Consider the following 14,516-nt stretch of genomic DNA (forward strand, 5'->3'; position numbering starts at 1 on the left):
CATGCAGCAGGGAAGGTCCAGTGAGCCACAGACTCTGCCCCCACCAGCAGTCAGGAGTGGGTGTTTAAGTGAACAGACAAGAAGCAGGACCAAGGAGGGCCCTTGCCCGTGGTTGGAGCAGGCCTCACTTGCCTCTGTCCTCCTGCCTCCTCTGTGGGAAAGCCAAGAGTGACAGCAGACACATGCAAACCAGGCTGCACGTGTGCTGCCGGAGCAAGCTGCAGGCTTAGCCCCATGCCAGCATGCCAGAAGATCCAGCCAGGTGCTCGTCTTCTCGGGGCAGCTGCCAGGCGGAGTTAGGATGCCCAACCCAGGTGCACGGCACCCAAACCAAAGCCAGTGACCCAAACCAGAGCCGGGGACACGCCAGCACCAAGCACGGGATGCCAGACCCAAGCGCACTGCTCTGGCGTCAGGACACCCAGGGGCAAAGTAAAGAGGGCAGGAGAGGGAGGGAGAAGCGGCAGAGGTTGTCCGGTGGCTCACAGCAAAGGTCCCAAGCGGCAGGCCTGGAGAGGAGGCAGCAAGCTGCTGGATCAGGCAGCCCTGTCCTGAGCAAGCCCCCAGCAAGGTGAGCTGAGGGCAGGCAAGGTGGGCACAGACCTTTCAGCAGAGGGACTCGGCTGACAGCTCTATCTGCAGCCCGGGCAGAGGGCTGCTTCTTCAGCATGCGGTGCTCTCCTGTGCCTGGCACAGCCTCTTCCAGAGCAGCTTCTTTGTCTTCAGCACCACCTTTTAACTCAGCAGCTGTTTCTTGCAAGGGTCCAGAATCTTCTCCCTCCCTAGGCTCTGCTTCCTGTTGGGAGATGACTTCAGAAGGCTCTGACAGGACATCCATATTTTCCTCCCCCATCAACGGCTGTCTGCTCTCCTCTTGGTCCTCTCCTACCTTATGTGATTCAGCTTCAGCCTCTTGTGGGATGCCTTTGAGGACATCTTCGGACTTGTTTTCTCCAAAGCCACATTCTTCAAGAGCTTCCTTGGCAGCTGCTGGACATGAGCCCACTTCAGGTGATGGTGAAACTCGCTGACCCCCCGGGGAAAGCAAGATCTGCCCAGCAGTTTCATCGACATCTCGATCTGCATCTCTGTCCTGCCCACTGACACCTTCTTTCAGTGGAGCTCTGGCACCTCGGGCAGATGGCTCATCTTTGACTTGGGTGCCACCTTTGTCACCTGCTCCTGCCAACCGCTCAGTGTGCACACCATGACCCAGTGCAGGATCCACACCGACGCCTTCTCTGCCTCCACGATCCCACAACTCACTGCTGCCTTCAGCTGCTCTGGAGCCTTGGTACATATCCAGGGGGATTGGGATGGTGACCTCGATGCGGGTAGGAACTGCTCTGGGAGCCTTTGTTTCATGTGACAGAAGAGGCTGCTGAAGGAGCTCAGCTGCCAGCCTGCTGGGCTGGACCTCTCTTCTTGTTGCATCTCCCACACCTTCCTGAGAGCCAGGCTGTGGCTGCCCTGGAGTTGAAGATGCAGGGCACGAAGCATGGGCAAACAATTAGCACAGCAGAGAGGAGGTCAGGCACATCATGCTGAGGAGAGACTCAGGATTTCTTAGGACAAGGTGAAAAGCAAGTCCCACATGGCCCCCCTGAGCAGAGGACTCACTCTTGCGGTGGCTTCTGCCTCTGAAGAAGCTCAGATCCCCATGGCCATCAGGAGCATCACAGCCACAGACCAGGCTGCTCCCTGGAGCTGTTTTTGGAGGTGGTTTGGGTATGCAACCACCACCACCACCAGCAGCTGGGGTGGCCACAGAGAACAGCCATCCTCAATCTAACATCACCACTGACCCTTGATGTGGTCAGTGGCTACCTCTTCTTGCTTCAAGGGCCTGAAGAAAACCCTCCTCTCCTTCACAGGCTCACCAAACCCCTCAAGCCCTCCCTTGCAGGACATGTGCATGCAGACATGGCACCACCACAGCACCACATTCCATGCTCCCAGAGCTCAAACCATCTCTGCTTTGCTCTCCAGAGCGTTTCTGCTGCTCACAAGCCTGGGAAGAAGCACTCCTACGTCTCCTGTCTCACTGCTGTCTATTTCACCAGCCGCTGGAGCAGGCAGCCTCAGTGGAGAGGACCAGAAGTGAGAAGTGGCTGCAGCCACATGGCCACAGCAGTCTGGGATCGTGCACCCACCTGGGCTGATCAGAGCTTTAGCTCTGCTGCCAGCATTTGGGCAGAGCAGGAAGCGTGGCAGGTAAAACCAAAAGTTAAGGTCACAGAGACACAGATCTCTCTTTTTCCTTTTTTTTTGGGGGGGTGGATAGAAAAGAGGATTCTGCTCTGGGGCTGATCTCATGCATGACACAGACCTTCAGCTTGCATGCAGCCCCAGTTTTCTGGTTGAGCTGGAGCCTTTTTGGTAGAAATTCACCCAGCTGAAGCAAAGTTGCACAGAGCAATGGAGAACTCACCCTGAACACAGGCAAACTGCTTTGAAGCCAACTGCCCTAGTAAGGATGAGCACCTCCTAGTATGGATTTGTCCAGCTTCAAAGAGTCTTTGGTCTTTTTGAGCACTGATAGGGTGAAATAAAGAGCCTAGAGCAGAGCGTTTCAGCACTGAGCTTTTGATTGCTGCTTTGATAGGTGAACAAATGGGATTCAAACAAGAAAAGAAGAAGTTGAGACTGATTTGGTCTTTCAATGTCATCCTTGTTTTAAGAGACTATAATGGTTAAGTGAAATGACCACACAGGGACCTACAGAGTGGTGGTTGAGAGAAAGTGGGAGGTGATGTTTGAAATGTAGCATCAAGAAACATCCTTTAGAGCCGGGGGGTCTGAGAGGTGTTTGTGCAGCAGCAAGCAGACTGCCCTGGCTCATTTTGGACACAAACAAACAGCAGAAGCAGGGAGGTTGTGGATGGCTCCTCCCTGAGGGCGTTCCAAGGCCAGGTTGGATGAGCCTAGTTGAGAGGTGTCCCTGCCCAAGGTGGGGAGGTTGGAGCAGACAGTCTTCGAGGTGCCTTCCAACCTGAGCCCTTTAGGACTCCAGGAGCACTGACACTCGCTGCTGCCGAGGCACGGACAGTCAGGTCCCGTCCAGAGCACTCCCACACTTCACCACCTGCAGGGGTTCTGAGGCAGCACGAGGCCAAGACTGGCAGAATGCCACCAGGGCATCATCAGAAGATGCTTTTCCACCTGGCAGTCCAGAGACAGAGGTTTCACCATGCTCCACCTTCACTGCAAAGATCATTTATTCAAATCCCACCGCATGGAAAACGAAGGAAATCAGCGAGGAGAGAGCCAAGGCTGTGGGCACTGATCACTGAGTTTTCTTCCACATCAAAGAGAACCATTAGGAGGAAGCAGCAGGGGATCACAGACTCACTTCAAGGAGTTAACAGCTCACATAAGAACCCAGAAACGTCACCTGCAGGCTGTGCCAGAGCTCCAGTTAAGCTCTGTGTCCCCACATCTGACAGCGCAAAGATCCCAGGGCACTACAGGAAGGTCTTATGGAAAATCCTCTGAGCAACAGCAGCTAGAACCAGACTGTCCAGGACAGAGAGAAGAGAGAACCTTGCTCCCTGCTAAAGGCCTTCATTTCTTTTCCTGCAGTGGTATCACTGTTGGAATGAGCTGCTACTCCGAGAGCCACTGGAGAGGCAAGGAAAGATTTTGTTCCAACTGCAGGAAGCAGAACTGCACAGAACTGTGCTCGTGTGTGTGGAAAGCAAAGCCAACCACAATTCTGCCCTGAGCAACGAAGGCAAAGACCTATTTAATTCTTTAAAGACACAGATGCCTATAAAGGTTCCAATGCAGCCATGAGGAGCAAAGATGCTGCTTGAGCAGCTGGAGGGATTTCTGTGCAGAAAACATACCACAAAATGGGGTTTAGTGAAGGTTTTAAACAGCACAGCAAATGAGTGCTGTGGTGTAGTGGTGCTAGCAAAACAAGCAACACCAGAAAGGGTCTGAAAAGCTAAGATGGGGCTGGGAGCCTTGAGAAAACCCCAGCCTGAGGCTTTCCAACAGGTCAAGAGAGGCTTTCAGATAGCCAAGAGGTCCCTGGCTCATTTCTTGGCTCATCTAAGCAGTTACACAATTAATGGTCCAAGAACCAACTCCCTGCTGGCCGTGCCTGGCTTTGTCAGTCACACTCCCTAAGGCTGGGATGAGCAGAAGCCACCCTCAGTAATGCAGTCAGGGCCTCGGGGGGGCAGGTCTGGGATTGCTCTGCACTGGGGAAAACACCGCAACAAGAGCTCAACAATTCATTCCTGGCTGCGTGACACTCAGGGGACAAAACTACTGAGCAGCTCCTCCTGGATAACCTTCTGAGGGTGGTGACAGACTGGCACAGGTTGCCCAGGGAGGTTGTGGCTGCCCCCTCCCTGCAGGAGTGCAAGGCCAGGTTGGATGAGGCCTTTAGCAACGTGGGCCAGTAGGAGGTGTCCCTGCCCATGGCAGGGGGTTGGAACTGGATGAGCTTTAAGGTCCCTTCCAGCCCAACCCATTTTATGAGCATATGAATTCATGACCTGCACACCCCAGCTCTGTTCTCTACCTTTTTGCCAGGCTGTTTTGCAATGGGGCAAACAAGCACCAGGCCTTCAGCTGCCCCAGAGAGGAAAAGTGGTGCACAACAAGCTGCAGCCTCCCAGGATGAGGATGCTGGGACATCCAAAGCCTGTGTGACCCCCCTCTCTCAGGGAGACCTGCACAATGCTCCTGCAGTGCAGTGTTTGCGTGGCAGAGGGAAGTTCCCCAGGCACCAGTCACACCTGTGGGCAGCAAAAACTGCACCCAGAGGCAGATGCTTCACTGACCTTGAGTGGCATCTCCTGCGGCGTGGTCCTCCAGATTGGGGGTGGCTCCTACGCCTGCTTCTTCAGCTGCTCCCAGTTCAGAGAAAGAATGGGAAAGACAAGGTCAAAACAAGAAGGAAGTTTAGGTGTCTGTCCAGGAGGTTTCTTTACCTTCCTGCTGACGCTGCCCAGGGCTGGTTTGTGAGCAGAACGGCAGAAAGGCAACCAGCCCACGCCAGCGATGGATCAAGATCTGCCCAGCCTGTGCTGCACCAGGCTGGAGGAGAACTTCCCCAGCTGGCACATCCTGGGCAGCAGGTTGGCACAAGCTCCTTCAGGCAGAAATGCAGAGAAGAGGCTGTTAAGGAGCAGGGAAACTCTGGATTTAGATCTCTTCTGCCTGCACAAAGACCTTATGCTAGGAGCAGCACTCCCACGAATGACAAACTCTTACCTGAGGCCTGTGTCCTTGGTGACTGCTGCCCTGCCTACTGCAGTGACCTCAAGGCTCTTGGACACAGTCACCATCTACCAACCTGACCCAGCTCTGACACTTGAGCACAAATTTCTTCACAGAAATGCAGGTTGGTCTCTTCTCAGAGTTTACTTCAGTTTGTTATTTGGCTGTTCCCAAACCAGCTTGACCTTAATAGCTAAAGGGTGGGGAGCAAGAGGATGGGGTCAGGACCTTCTCAGTGGTGCCCACCAACTGGATAAGGGGCAAGGGGCACAAACTGGAACCCAGGATGTTCCATCTGAACAGAAGGAGAACATTCTTTGCTGTGAGGGTGCTGGAGCCCTGGAGCAGGCTGCCCAGAGAGGTTGTGGAGTCTCCTTCTCTGGAGAGCTTCAACCCCCCCCAGTAATTGTGCTCCTGGGCAAGCTGCTGTGGGTGCCACTGCTCTAGGAGCGGGATCGGACTGGATGATCTCTGGAGGTCCCTTCCAACCCCCACCCTGCTGGGATTCTGCCATTCTGTTTGCATGTCACAGTTCTACAGCCAAACCAGGACCTTCCCTGTTTTCCCCAGGAGCTCAGGGCACACTGCTGCTGTCCTGGCTCCCTGCTGCAGTCATATCTTGAAGCAGAGGCTGCGCATCCTCGCTGGCAGTAGAACCACTCTGCATCTCAGCCCTTCAGGGCTCTACCAGCAGCCTGAGCACTGGTGCAGGACAAACAATTTGCTTGCCCACGAGGCTGTGCTGTGGGCTCGTTTCAGTGTCCAGGCACTGGTGGAACCAAATTGCTACCCCCACACCTGCCTCAGATCCTGCCTGATGCTTCTAGAGAAAGCCAGCAGCTATCACCGGGGCCACTTCTCACACAGACTCACTTCTCACACAGACCTGACTCTCCCAGGAGCTCCTGGCCTCTTGGTCATGCACAGCAGTGCTGCAGCTTCTTGCTCTGCCCCTGAAAGACCCCCAGCACCCCCTGGGCAAACCAGGCCCAGGTGGGTGATTCCCCACGGAGCATTCAGGCTGAATTAGCCACTTCACTTCCTCTGCATTATGCTTAGAAGGCGCCGGCAGGCGCAAAAGTGCTGCAGTGTCCTGGTTTCACCTGGGGCTTCCGAGAGAACTGCCTGGGCTGAGCCAGAGCACCAGGGAGAGAAGCAGCAAGGTCCTGCGGTGTCCACCTGGCCTCACCAGCAAGGCAGAGCTGCTGGCAGAGGGCAGATGATGGGAGGGAAGCAGTTAGCCTGGAGGTGGGAGGCAAAGCCACCACAGAGACAGCCGACAAAGATTGTCTGATGCAGAGGTGAGAAAGAGAGAAGAAAAGGCTGCGAGATTCCCCAGCATGGGGAAGGCAAGAGCACAACTGTGAGATGGGAGCTGCCTGAAAACGACCTGCAAGAAAGCCTGGAAGGGTCTTTTTATGAGGGCTTGTAGTGACAGGACAAGAGGGAATGGACTGAAGCTTGAGGAGAGGAGCTTTAGGCTGGAGGTTAGGAAGAAATTCTCTGCAGTGAGGGTGGTGAGACACTGGCACAAGTTGCCTGGGGGAGGTTGTGGATGCCCCCTCCCTGGAGGTGTTTAAGGCCAGGTTGGCCTTAAGCAACCTGGGATAGTGAAAGGTGTCCCTGCCCAGGGCAGGTGGGTTGGAACTGGATGATCTTCGAGGTCCCTTCCAAGCCAGCCCATTCTATCAACCTACAGACTATTTCTGCAGGCCACAGAGAAGCAAGAAGCAGGCAGCAGGAGCAAAGCACCTGCAAGAGGTTCTGCAGCATGGTTTTGAAGCACTAACCAGTTCAGCTCTCTTCTCTGGCTGCATCAAGAGATGAAACTGCACCTTGGACTCCCTCACCTGTGGTTCCTTCTGGGATCTCCCCGTGCTGTTCGGCACCACCCTGATCCTCGTGGTCTCCTTCCTCCACTAAAGGTGCTGTGGCATCTGAAAAACAATGCAGCTTTCACACAGCCCACGAGTGGCAAAACCCTGTGGGGGCCAGGACCTGCCTGGAGAAGGTTTTGCTCAGAAAAAGCACCTGGGTCCCTCCCTTGAGCCAGTGCTTGTGGAAGGGGAGAGCTGTGCAGGACAGGGCAAAGCCAGCAGTGCAGGGACACCAGGAGCTTGTCCCCTCTGCCACACCAAGTGCACGGCTCCAGCGCACTCCTCCCACAGCTGGAGGCTTTACCACAACCACTCTAAAAACATACAGCTAAAGGCAGCCACCGAGGCCTGAGCTGCGTGCATGGAGATGCCATCTGCATGGGGACAGAACATGCCATCTGCAGGACAGAACAGCCCCCAGCAGATCCCTCCATAAACTATCCAAGCACCACAGCTGCATCGCTCTCTGGGCAGCACCAAGACGGACACCTACCAGAGGGACTCCTGCTTGGTACAACAGTCCCAGTCCAGCTGGGAAGGGGAACAAGATCCCTTCCTGCACCAGGCAGGCTTTAACTGTTGGTTTCTTGAGCCTCATACACAGGCACAGAGCCACTGCACAGACAACCTCAGCCCACACCTCCACAGTCCAGGGCTGGAGCTGCTCAGCAGCTCTCTCCACCTGTCTTTCACAGACATTTTGCAAACCTTTCCCTGAAGTCTCCTAGAGGGAGATACTTGGGATTAAAGCAGCCAGAGGAGCACAAAAAGAGCAGTTAATGAAAAGAGAGAACAAGTCTCCAGACCACTCTGGGACTAAGATTCTTTCCACAGACATGGTGCTCAGGCAATGCTCTGGAGCATCACAGACGTGCCCTGAGTCCCGCCCACAAGGCCTTTACAGCAGCAGAGTTTGGTTCATGCACAGACTCTGTAATAACGATCAGGTACACAGAGAGGGCTAAAAAAAAAGAGCTCCAAGGTGCAGCCATCTCTGCAAGGGAACCCAGTGACTGGGATGTGCTGCTAGAACTTGGAGAAGCAAACCTCTGGCCCTGGGAGCAGGCAATGAGAGGACTGCTCCTGGCTGTGCTGAGCCTATGGCACCTGTCTAGAAGTCCTTCAGGAAACAAAGCACGAGCAGTGTCCTGAACTGTAGGAAACACTTCACCTGCTCCTGCCTTCCAGCTCCCTTCCACCTCTAAGCTCATGACCTCCTTCCGCAGAGTGGGGAATGCCACTTGTGGTGAGCCTGGTGAAGAGTGTTCTGTGCAGGAGTGCAGACACTCTTCCTGAGGAACCCCAGCAGGGCACGGCAGGGCGAGTCTTTGGCAAGGCTTACCACGCCCCCATCCACCAGGTCTCAAAGCAGTAAGTCAAAGAGCTCCCACCTTCCGTAGTTGGGGTGCTCTTAGCATCAGATGTTTCAGAAACAGGCTCATCCGATCCATCATCGACAGGTATCTGAAGGGGGTAGCCTGGAAAACAGTCAAATGCTTAGAACAAGGCCTGGGAGTCACCAGTTCTGCGTGCCCAGTCCACAGCAGCAAGAACACTGTGTCTGGAGAGCATTAAAAGCACCTGAACTAACAAGCCAGCAAAGCATGGAAATGCCAACCCAAAGCACCAAGTGGAATGAGCAGGAACCCAGCAGCAAAGGGAACTGGACAGGGAGAAACAGCAAAAGCATGGCACAAGCAGGGGAGGAGATCTTAGCAACGTCAGCAGAAAGGATGTGCAACTTCTGAGCCACTGTTGTCCTCTCTGCCACTTCTGGAGCCTTCAGCCTCCCTCCCAGAGCAGGCTTCCATGATGAGTTACAGCTCGAACCACTGCAAAGCAGCAGGGCTTTGAGAAGGGCTCAGCGCAGCACACAATGAAGGCTGGGCTGCAGAAGCCATCTTTTGGAAGAGCAGGGCAAGAGGCACAAGTCTCTCTGCAAGGATTGTGGGCAAATGAAAAGAACAGGAGAAGTGACTTGGAAAAGAAGATCCAAAGCAACGTAAGTAAAATCCCTGGGAATCTGTGACATGTGAAGCTGAGGCTGAAGCTGAGAGATGCTACCAGACTGAAATGCACTGCAGAGCCTGGGATGAATGGATGCTCTGGGCTCTCTCCAGGACAGAGACAACCCATTGCTCTGGGCTAAGCTGTGCCCAAAGCACCTCAAGAACAGAAAATTAAGATGATGTTTACATAGAGCATAGCCGGGGGTGAGTCCCACCCAGGTCTGCTGGCATTGGGTGGGTTTCCAAGCTCAACTGTGGGGCATGGTGGAATGAGAAAGGAAAAGCTTCTTGAGGAATGCAGGTCTGAAACGTGGGGCATGGCCTCCACACTCAGAGCTCTCTGCCCAGTCCCCCCCAATCCCCCTGTGCAGGTGAGGAAAGCAGGCAGCAGGCAGCACCGGTGAGCTGTGTCTCCAAACAAAAGCAGCGCTGAATTCTGGGAGCAAACTGAGGAGTGAGCACACAAACGCACACTTGCAAAGCTGCAGCAAGAAGCCCCTCGCTGGCCTGGGTACTAGAGGTTGTTCTGCTCTTGCTGAGCCAGGAGGAGCCTTCCCTACAGCTATGAACCTCTGAGTGTCTTTTAGGCCACCTCCTGCTCGCTGCTTGCAGCCAGCTGAGCCACAGTAACCTTCCAGATGCACAGATCCCCTCCTCCAAGGAGCCCTCACACACTGGGCCTGCTCCCCACACTTAGGTCCTTCTTCCCCCAGCAGTGAGCAACAGGGCAGGTCCTTTGTACCATCTCTTGGAGCTGCTCACCTGATGGGATGTGCTTCTCCTGGGTAGCTGCAGGGTCCTCCATCATGGTGACGTCCTGACGCTGCTACACTGTCTCTCAGCCGAGTTACCTGAGGAGGAGAGGAAGAACAAGCAAGCCCTGAGCAAAACTTGACACAGCTCTCCTCACCTGCAGCCCTGCTGGGGCTGTGCTCCCATCCGTGGCTCCACCACACAGTTCTGCTTTGGCACCAGTTCCCAGGAGCAGGAAAGTCTTAAGATGACTGAACTGGTTTGGTTGGAAAAGACCTCTAAGATCATGTCCTGCCACAAGACATCAGCCAACAACTGCCAACCACTTCAGCCACTACAGGAAGGTGCCTGCTTTGTTCCCTTTGGCTGAAGAGCCCTGAAACCTCAGCAGCAGGTCATACCTCAAGGTACACATTACCTATTGGGTTTCACACCAGTGCTGAAATGCTCCCCAGAGCTTCCCAGATCTGACCCTAGTGCCTCCAAAGCCACCAGGAACACACTTTGCCCTGACCAAAGTAGGGGAGGGCAGCAAGAAGAGAGTGCTAAGATGCCAAACTGGGATCTAAAAGGACTGCCCCAGCCAGATACCAGTCTTCGACAGAGCTGCACCAAGCTCCAACCACAGGAGGTCACAGCAATCCACACCTGGAGGACAGGAAAATTCACGTGTGGGTATGAGCCAAAAGCAAAACGTGGAGATCTAAACATACATATAAAAAAAGAGCATAAAAATATATCAAGTTGCTCCCTGTGAACCAGGTCACACTGCCCGGAGCAAAGCATGTGCCAGTCACTGCATCCACCAGGATAAGGATGGAGGCAACTCCTGCCAGTCCCACAGGTACTGACGATGTCCAAAGTGACCATCCTGGTGCGTACAGGACACTGCTTGGCCACAGTTCAGTGCAGATCTGCTTCTGCTGCGTGTTCCAACTCCGCACTTGCCAGTTTCATCAGTCCCTCAGCGGAGGTGCCCAGTGGCAAGGTGTGATGCTGCCACAAAGTGGTGTCTGTGGCATACACCCAGTCAGGGATACACAGCTACCACCATACACTGATCACCTTCCAGCCAACCCAAGAGTGGCACAGAGTGGTAAACCAGGACCCTCCAGAGATGGACTTGGAGCAGGGACTCTTCTCTAAAGAGGGTCTTGCTTGGTTGTGGGTCTGAGAGGACAGCACAAGGACTGCTTAACCCTGAATCCTTCTGGTAGTGCCCAGAAATCCAGCGGTGTGGCACAGAGCTGGGGCTGAACACTGGAGTGTGGAAGGAGAAGAAATGCTACAACCCAGAATGATTCGATTAAGGTGCATTGATTTGCAAAAGGAAACGAAGCTGCCAACAAACACCCACTGGTGTGAAGCAGGAGCCGCGTTTCTCCTCGGTCCCCACTGCTGTTATCTGTCTCCCTAACGGCTGGCGTTCTACGGGCCGCTACAGGCAGTGATTAACAATCACACAGGGGTGAGCAAACCCAGGGCCGAAGCTCAGGTTACTCGCGGCGGGGAAGCAGAGCCCTGCGGGTTTGTTTGCGGCATTAGCGCCCTGGATGCGCGGAGCGCTCCCCGCGCCCGGCTGGCTCCGAGGGTGGCGAGATGCACTCTGCAGTGCAGCTCCTGCTACCACGCCGGCTGAGAGAGCTGAACCCAGGACATCTGAGGACCTGCCCTGGAGGGAAATCACACATTTGAAAAGAAAAAGAGGTTTAAAGCAGGAAATAATTAAGTATCTAATTTTTGCCCCCCAAAATAGAGGGCTGTAATTATTTGGACGTCTGCCTGCCCTCCTCCTCCCAGAGCTCAAAGGATCATACTGATCCATCTGGCCCCTGACTGATATTATTTACACTGGAATACTAAAATTATAATCTTAGCCTAGTGTAGAGGCCAGGAAAGCAACTTGGAGAGTTGAATGCCACACCAAGTGCTGCTCTTCTGCCTGCACATGCCCAGAGGGGAGAGCTCTCTGTCCCGAAGGCACACACACGGCACTGGCTGCTGCAGTCTCCCCTCTCTGCTGGTGGAAAAACCTGAGCAGGAGCAGCAGTTCCCATCCCACTCACAGTTGGTGGTCCCTAAGAGTCCACCCAGCCCAGCTCACCACACATCTACAGATTCTGCCACCTTTGCTTCCAAGCCACGGAGCCAGAGGCAAAGCACTCGCAGGTCTGCTGTGCTGCATTTAAACGAGGCTCACACTGAGTTTCCTTACTCTGCCTTCTCCTCTCTTTTCCTCCCACCCGATTCTTGGAGAAGAGCAATTAGTGTCTCCCTGGAAGGATCCCACTGGAAAGAGTCCCTGGAGGGACTGGAAAGCTGTGCGGATATGGTGCTGAGGGCCATGGTTTAGTGGTGACCTCGCAGTGGTTGGACTTGATCATCTTAAAGCTCTTTTCCAACCAAAACGATTCTGTGACTCCGGGACTTAGTCCCTTCTCACCTCTGGATGAGACCCCCCTGGGACACCATCCAGAGAGGGCTCTACCTCGGCCACCAGTGAGCTCCCGTGCCCTGCCGCAGGCTCGTCCCCTGGCTCCACAGACGGCTCCCGGCACAGCCAAAGACTTTCCTTCCCCTCTCCCTCTGAATAGAGCATTTAGCATCTCTCCAAGCCTGGCACGGCAGCAGCACCCAATGATTCAGCAAAGGCTGCTGGCTGGGGGTGCTGACTGCAGCCTCCCTGCCCTGCCAGCACTGTTCGCTGAGGTGGTGACCATCTCCTAGCTTCTGGGCTTTGCGGGAGAACCTTCTAGTGCTGTGCCGCCCACAGCCAGGCAGAGGCAGCCCCCACTCCTCTGAGCTCCACGCAAGGCAGGGTTCAGCCATCTCAGAGCTGAAGGGTTGGAGCTGGGCTCGGGAGGATGTAGGCATTAATTTTCAGAGACAAGAGCGAGCTGCTTTTTCTGTTCCCAAGGAAGGAAAAAAGCACCACCAAAAGCCACCATCATCCAACAGAAAACCACTCAGAGCACCTAAGGGCTGGCTGCAGCTTGCACAGTGCCCTGGATGCTCGTTAATTTGGACACAGTGATTCTGGGGCGGGGGGAGGGCTGCTGCCTGTTCTGCTGCACAGAGCAGAAGCAGCTCTCAGCAGATGAAGCACAACCATGTCTGCAACGTGGCAGGCAGAGGAGCAGCACCAACCTGCTCCTGAACCACTCTGTGTGGCAGTCAGTACAGGAGAAGGACAAAGCCCCCTCCAAACCAGCAGGACCCAAGGGGCAGGGAGGGGACTCCAGCTCCCACATGGCTGTTGCAGCATCTTGCTTGCAGCCCACTCACCTGATGGCTGAGCACAGCCTATCCCATGCAGCATTCACAGAAGCACAGCATCACAGAACTGTTTGGGTCAGCAAAGCCCTCTGAGATCATTCAGTCCAACCCCACCACGGCCACCAAACCATGTCCCCAAAGTGCCATGGCTACAGGTTTCTAGAACACTTCCAGGGATGGGGACTCTACCGCCTCTCTGGGCAGCCTGCTCCAATCCCTCTTGCAGGAAAGAAGTGCTGCTAATCTCCCCTGGTGCCACTTCAGGCCCTTTGGGGGTCGGATTAGATCACCTTTGGAGGTCCCTTCCAACCCAGACCATTCTATGATTCCACAACTTCCTCTCATGCCATCACCTGACACTAGGCAGAGGAGGCCAATCCCCACCTCACTGCAACCTGCTTTTAGGCGGTTGTAGAGAGCAGTGAGGACTCCCCTCAAGTGCTCTCTCTGCAGCTTGCCCTCCCGGGCTGGCAGGGCTGAGATGTGAGCCCAGCACAATAGAGCTGATGGAATTCAGCAGCAGCTGACGAATGAACACAACCAAGCACACAAAGCGATTCAGTGGGTGACAGAAAGCTGCCACCAGTGCCCCTGCGCTGCAAAGCTCTCCCAGCAGAACTTGCAACACTCAGGATGTGGAACCAGAGACTCGGTTTAGTTGGAAAAGACCTTTTAAGATCCTGTCCAACCATCAACACAGCACCACCAGGGCCACTGAACCATGTCCCCAAGGGCCACATCCACATAGTTCTTGAACACCTCCAGGGATGGGGACTCCACCACCTCCCTGGGCAGCCTGTGTCAATGCCACCATATGGTTCAATTCATCAAGACCACCACCTCTGAAGACATTTTATGCCTCTATCCTCTCCCTCTTTCCTTTCCACCTATTGCATGTCTCAGCCAAAATAATCGCTCACTTAAACCCACACAGCTTGGGGACAGATCTGTTCTGTTGGAACCAAAAAGTAAACTGCCCATGTGCAAACCTCTTGTTCTGGAGGGGAAGCCTCAGCTTTGTTCTGGGTTTTCATTCAGGCATCCATCCCTGGGACTGACAAAAACCGAACCCTGCCTGGAATTGCACGTTTGAGGTGAGACTTCTGGAAACAAAAGATGGCTCTGAAATGTGTGCTTGAGAAACTGCTCCGAATGCTGAAGTCTATAAAGATAGTCCTTGGGCTGTTTTTTCTTTTCCAGTGCGGGGAGGGGGAATCCCTCCGGGGGGGGGGGGGGAATTAACATTAAAAGGGAAAAAAACCCCAAGCCAACATTCGTACAAGCGTGAGAGCAGCCCCACCCTGGAGCCACGGCTCAGAACTAACTGCAGCCCCAGAGCTGCGCGGAGATAACCTTGGGCAGCACC

General features: G+C 54.5%; 1 protein-coding gene across 16 annotated transcripts in view; it reads right to left on the reverse strand.

Moving 5' to 3' along the window:
- Positions 1–14,516, reverse strand: part of MAPT (microtubule associated protein tau) — a 61,277-nt gene that overhangs the window by 22,143 nt on the left and 24,618 nt on the right. For 10 of the 16 annotated variants that reach the window (XM_064174631.1, XM_064174628.1, XM_064174620.1 and 7 more), the window contains exons 2-6: positions 9,884–9,972; positions 8,504–8,590; positions 7,086–7,172; positions 4,797–4,862; positions 604–1,470 (exon numbers count right to left, since the gene is read on the reverse strand). In XM_064174631.1, the coding sequence (XP_064030701.1) occupies positions 604–1,470; positions 4,797–4,862; positions 7,086–7,172; positions 8,504–8,590; positions 9,884–9,929 (1,153 nt within the window). In that variant the 5' untranslated portion in view covers positions 9,930–9,972. The remainder of the gene's footprint in view (positions 1–603; positions 1,471–4,796; positions 4,863–7,085; positions 7,173–8,503; positions 8,591–9,883; positions 9,973–14,516) is intronic. The other 6 variants (XM_064174634.1, XM_064174633.1, XM_064174632.1 and 3 more) reach the window with 4 other exon arrangements.

This window comes from Pogoniulus pusillus, chromosome 40 (assembly GCF_015220805.1).
Source record: "Pogoniulus pusillus isolate bPogPus1 chromosome 40, bPogPus1.pri, whole genome shotgun sequence".
NCBI classification, from domain to species: Eukaryota; Metazoa; Chordata; class Aves; order Piciformes; family Lybiidae; genus Pogoniulus; species Pogoniulus pusillus.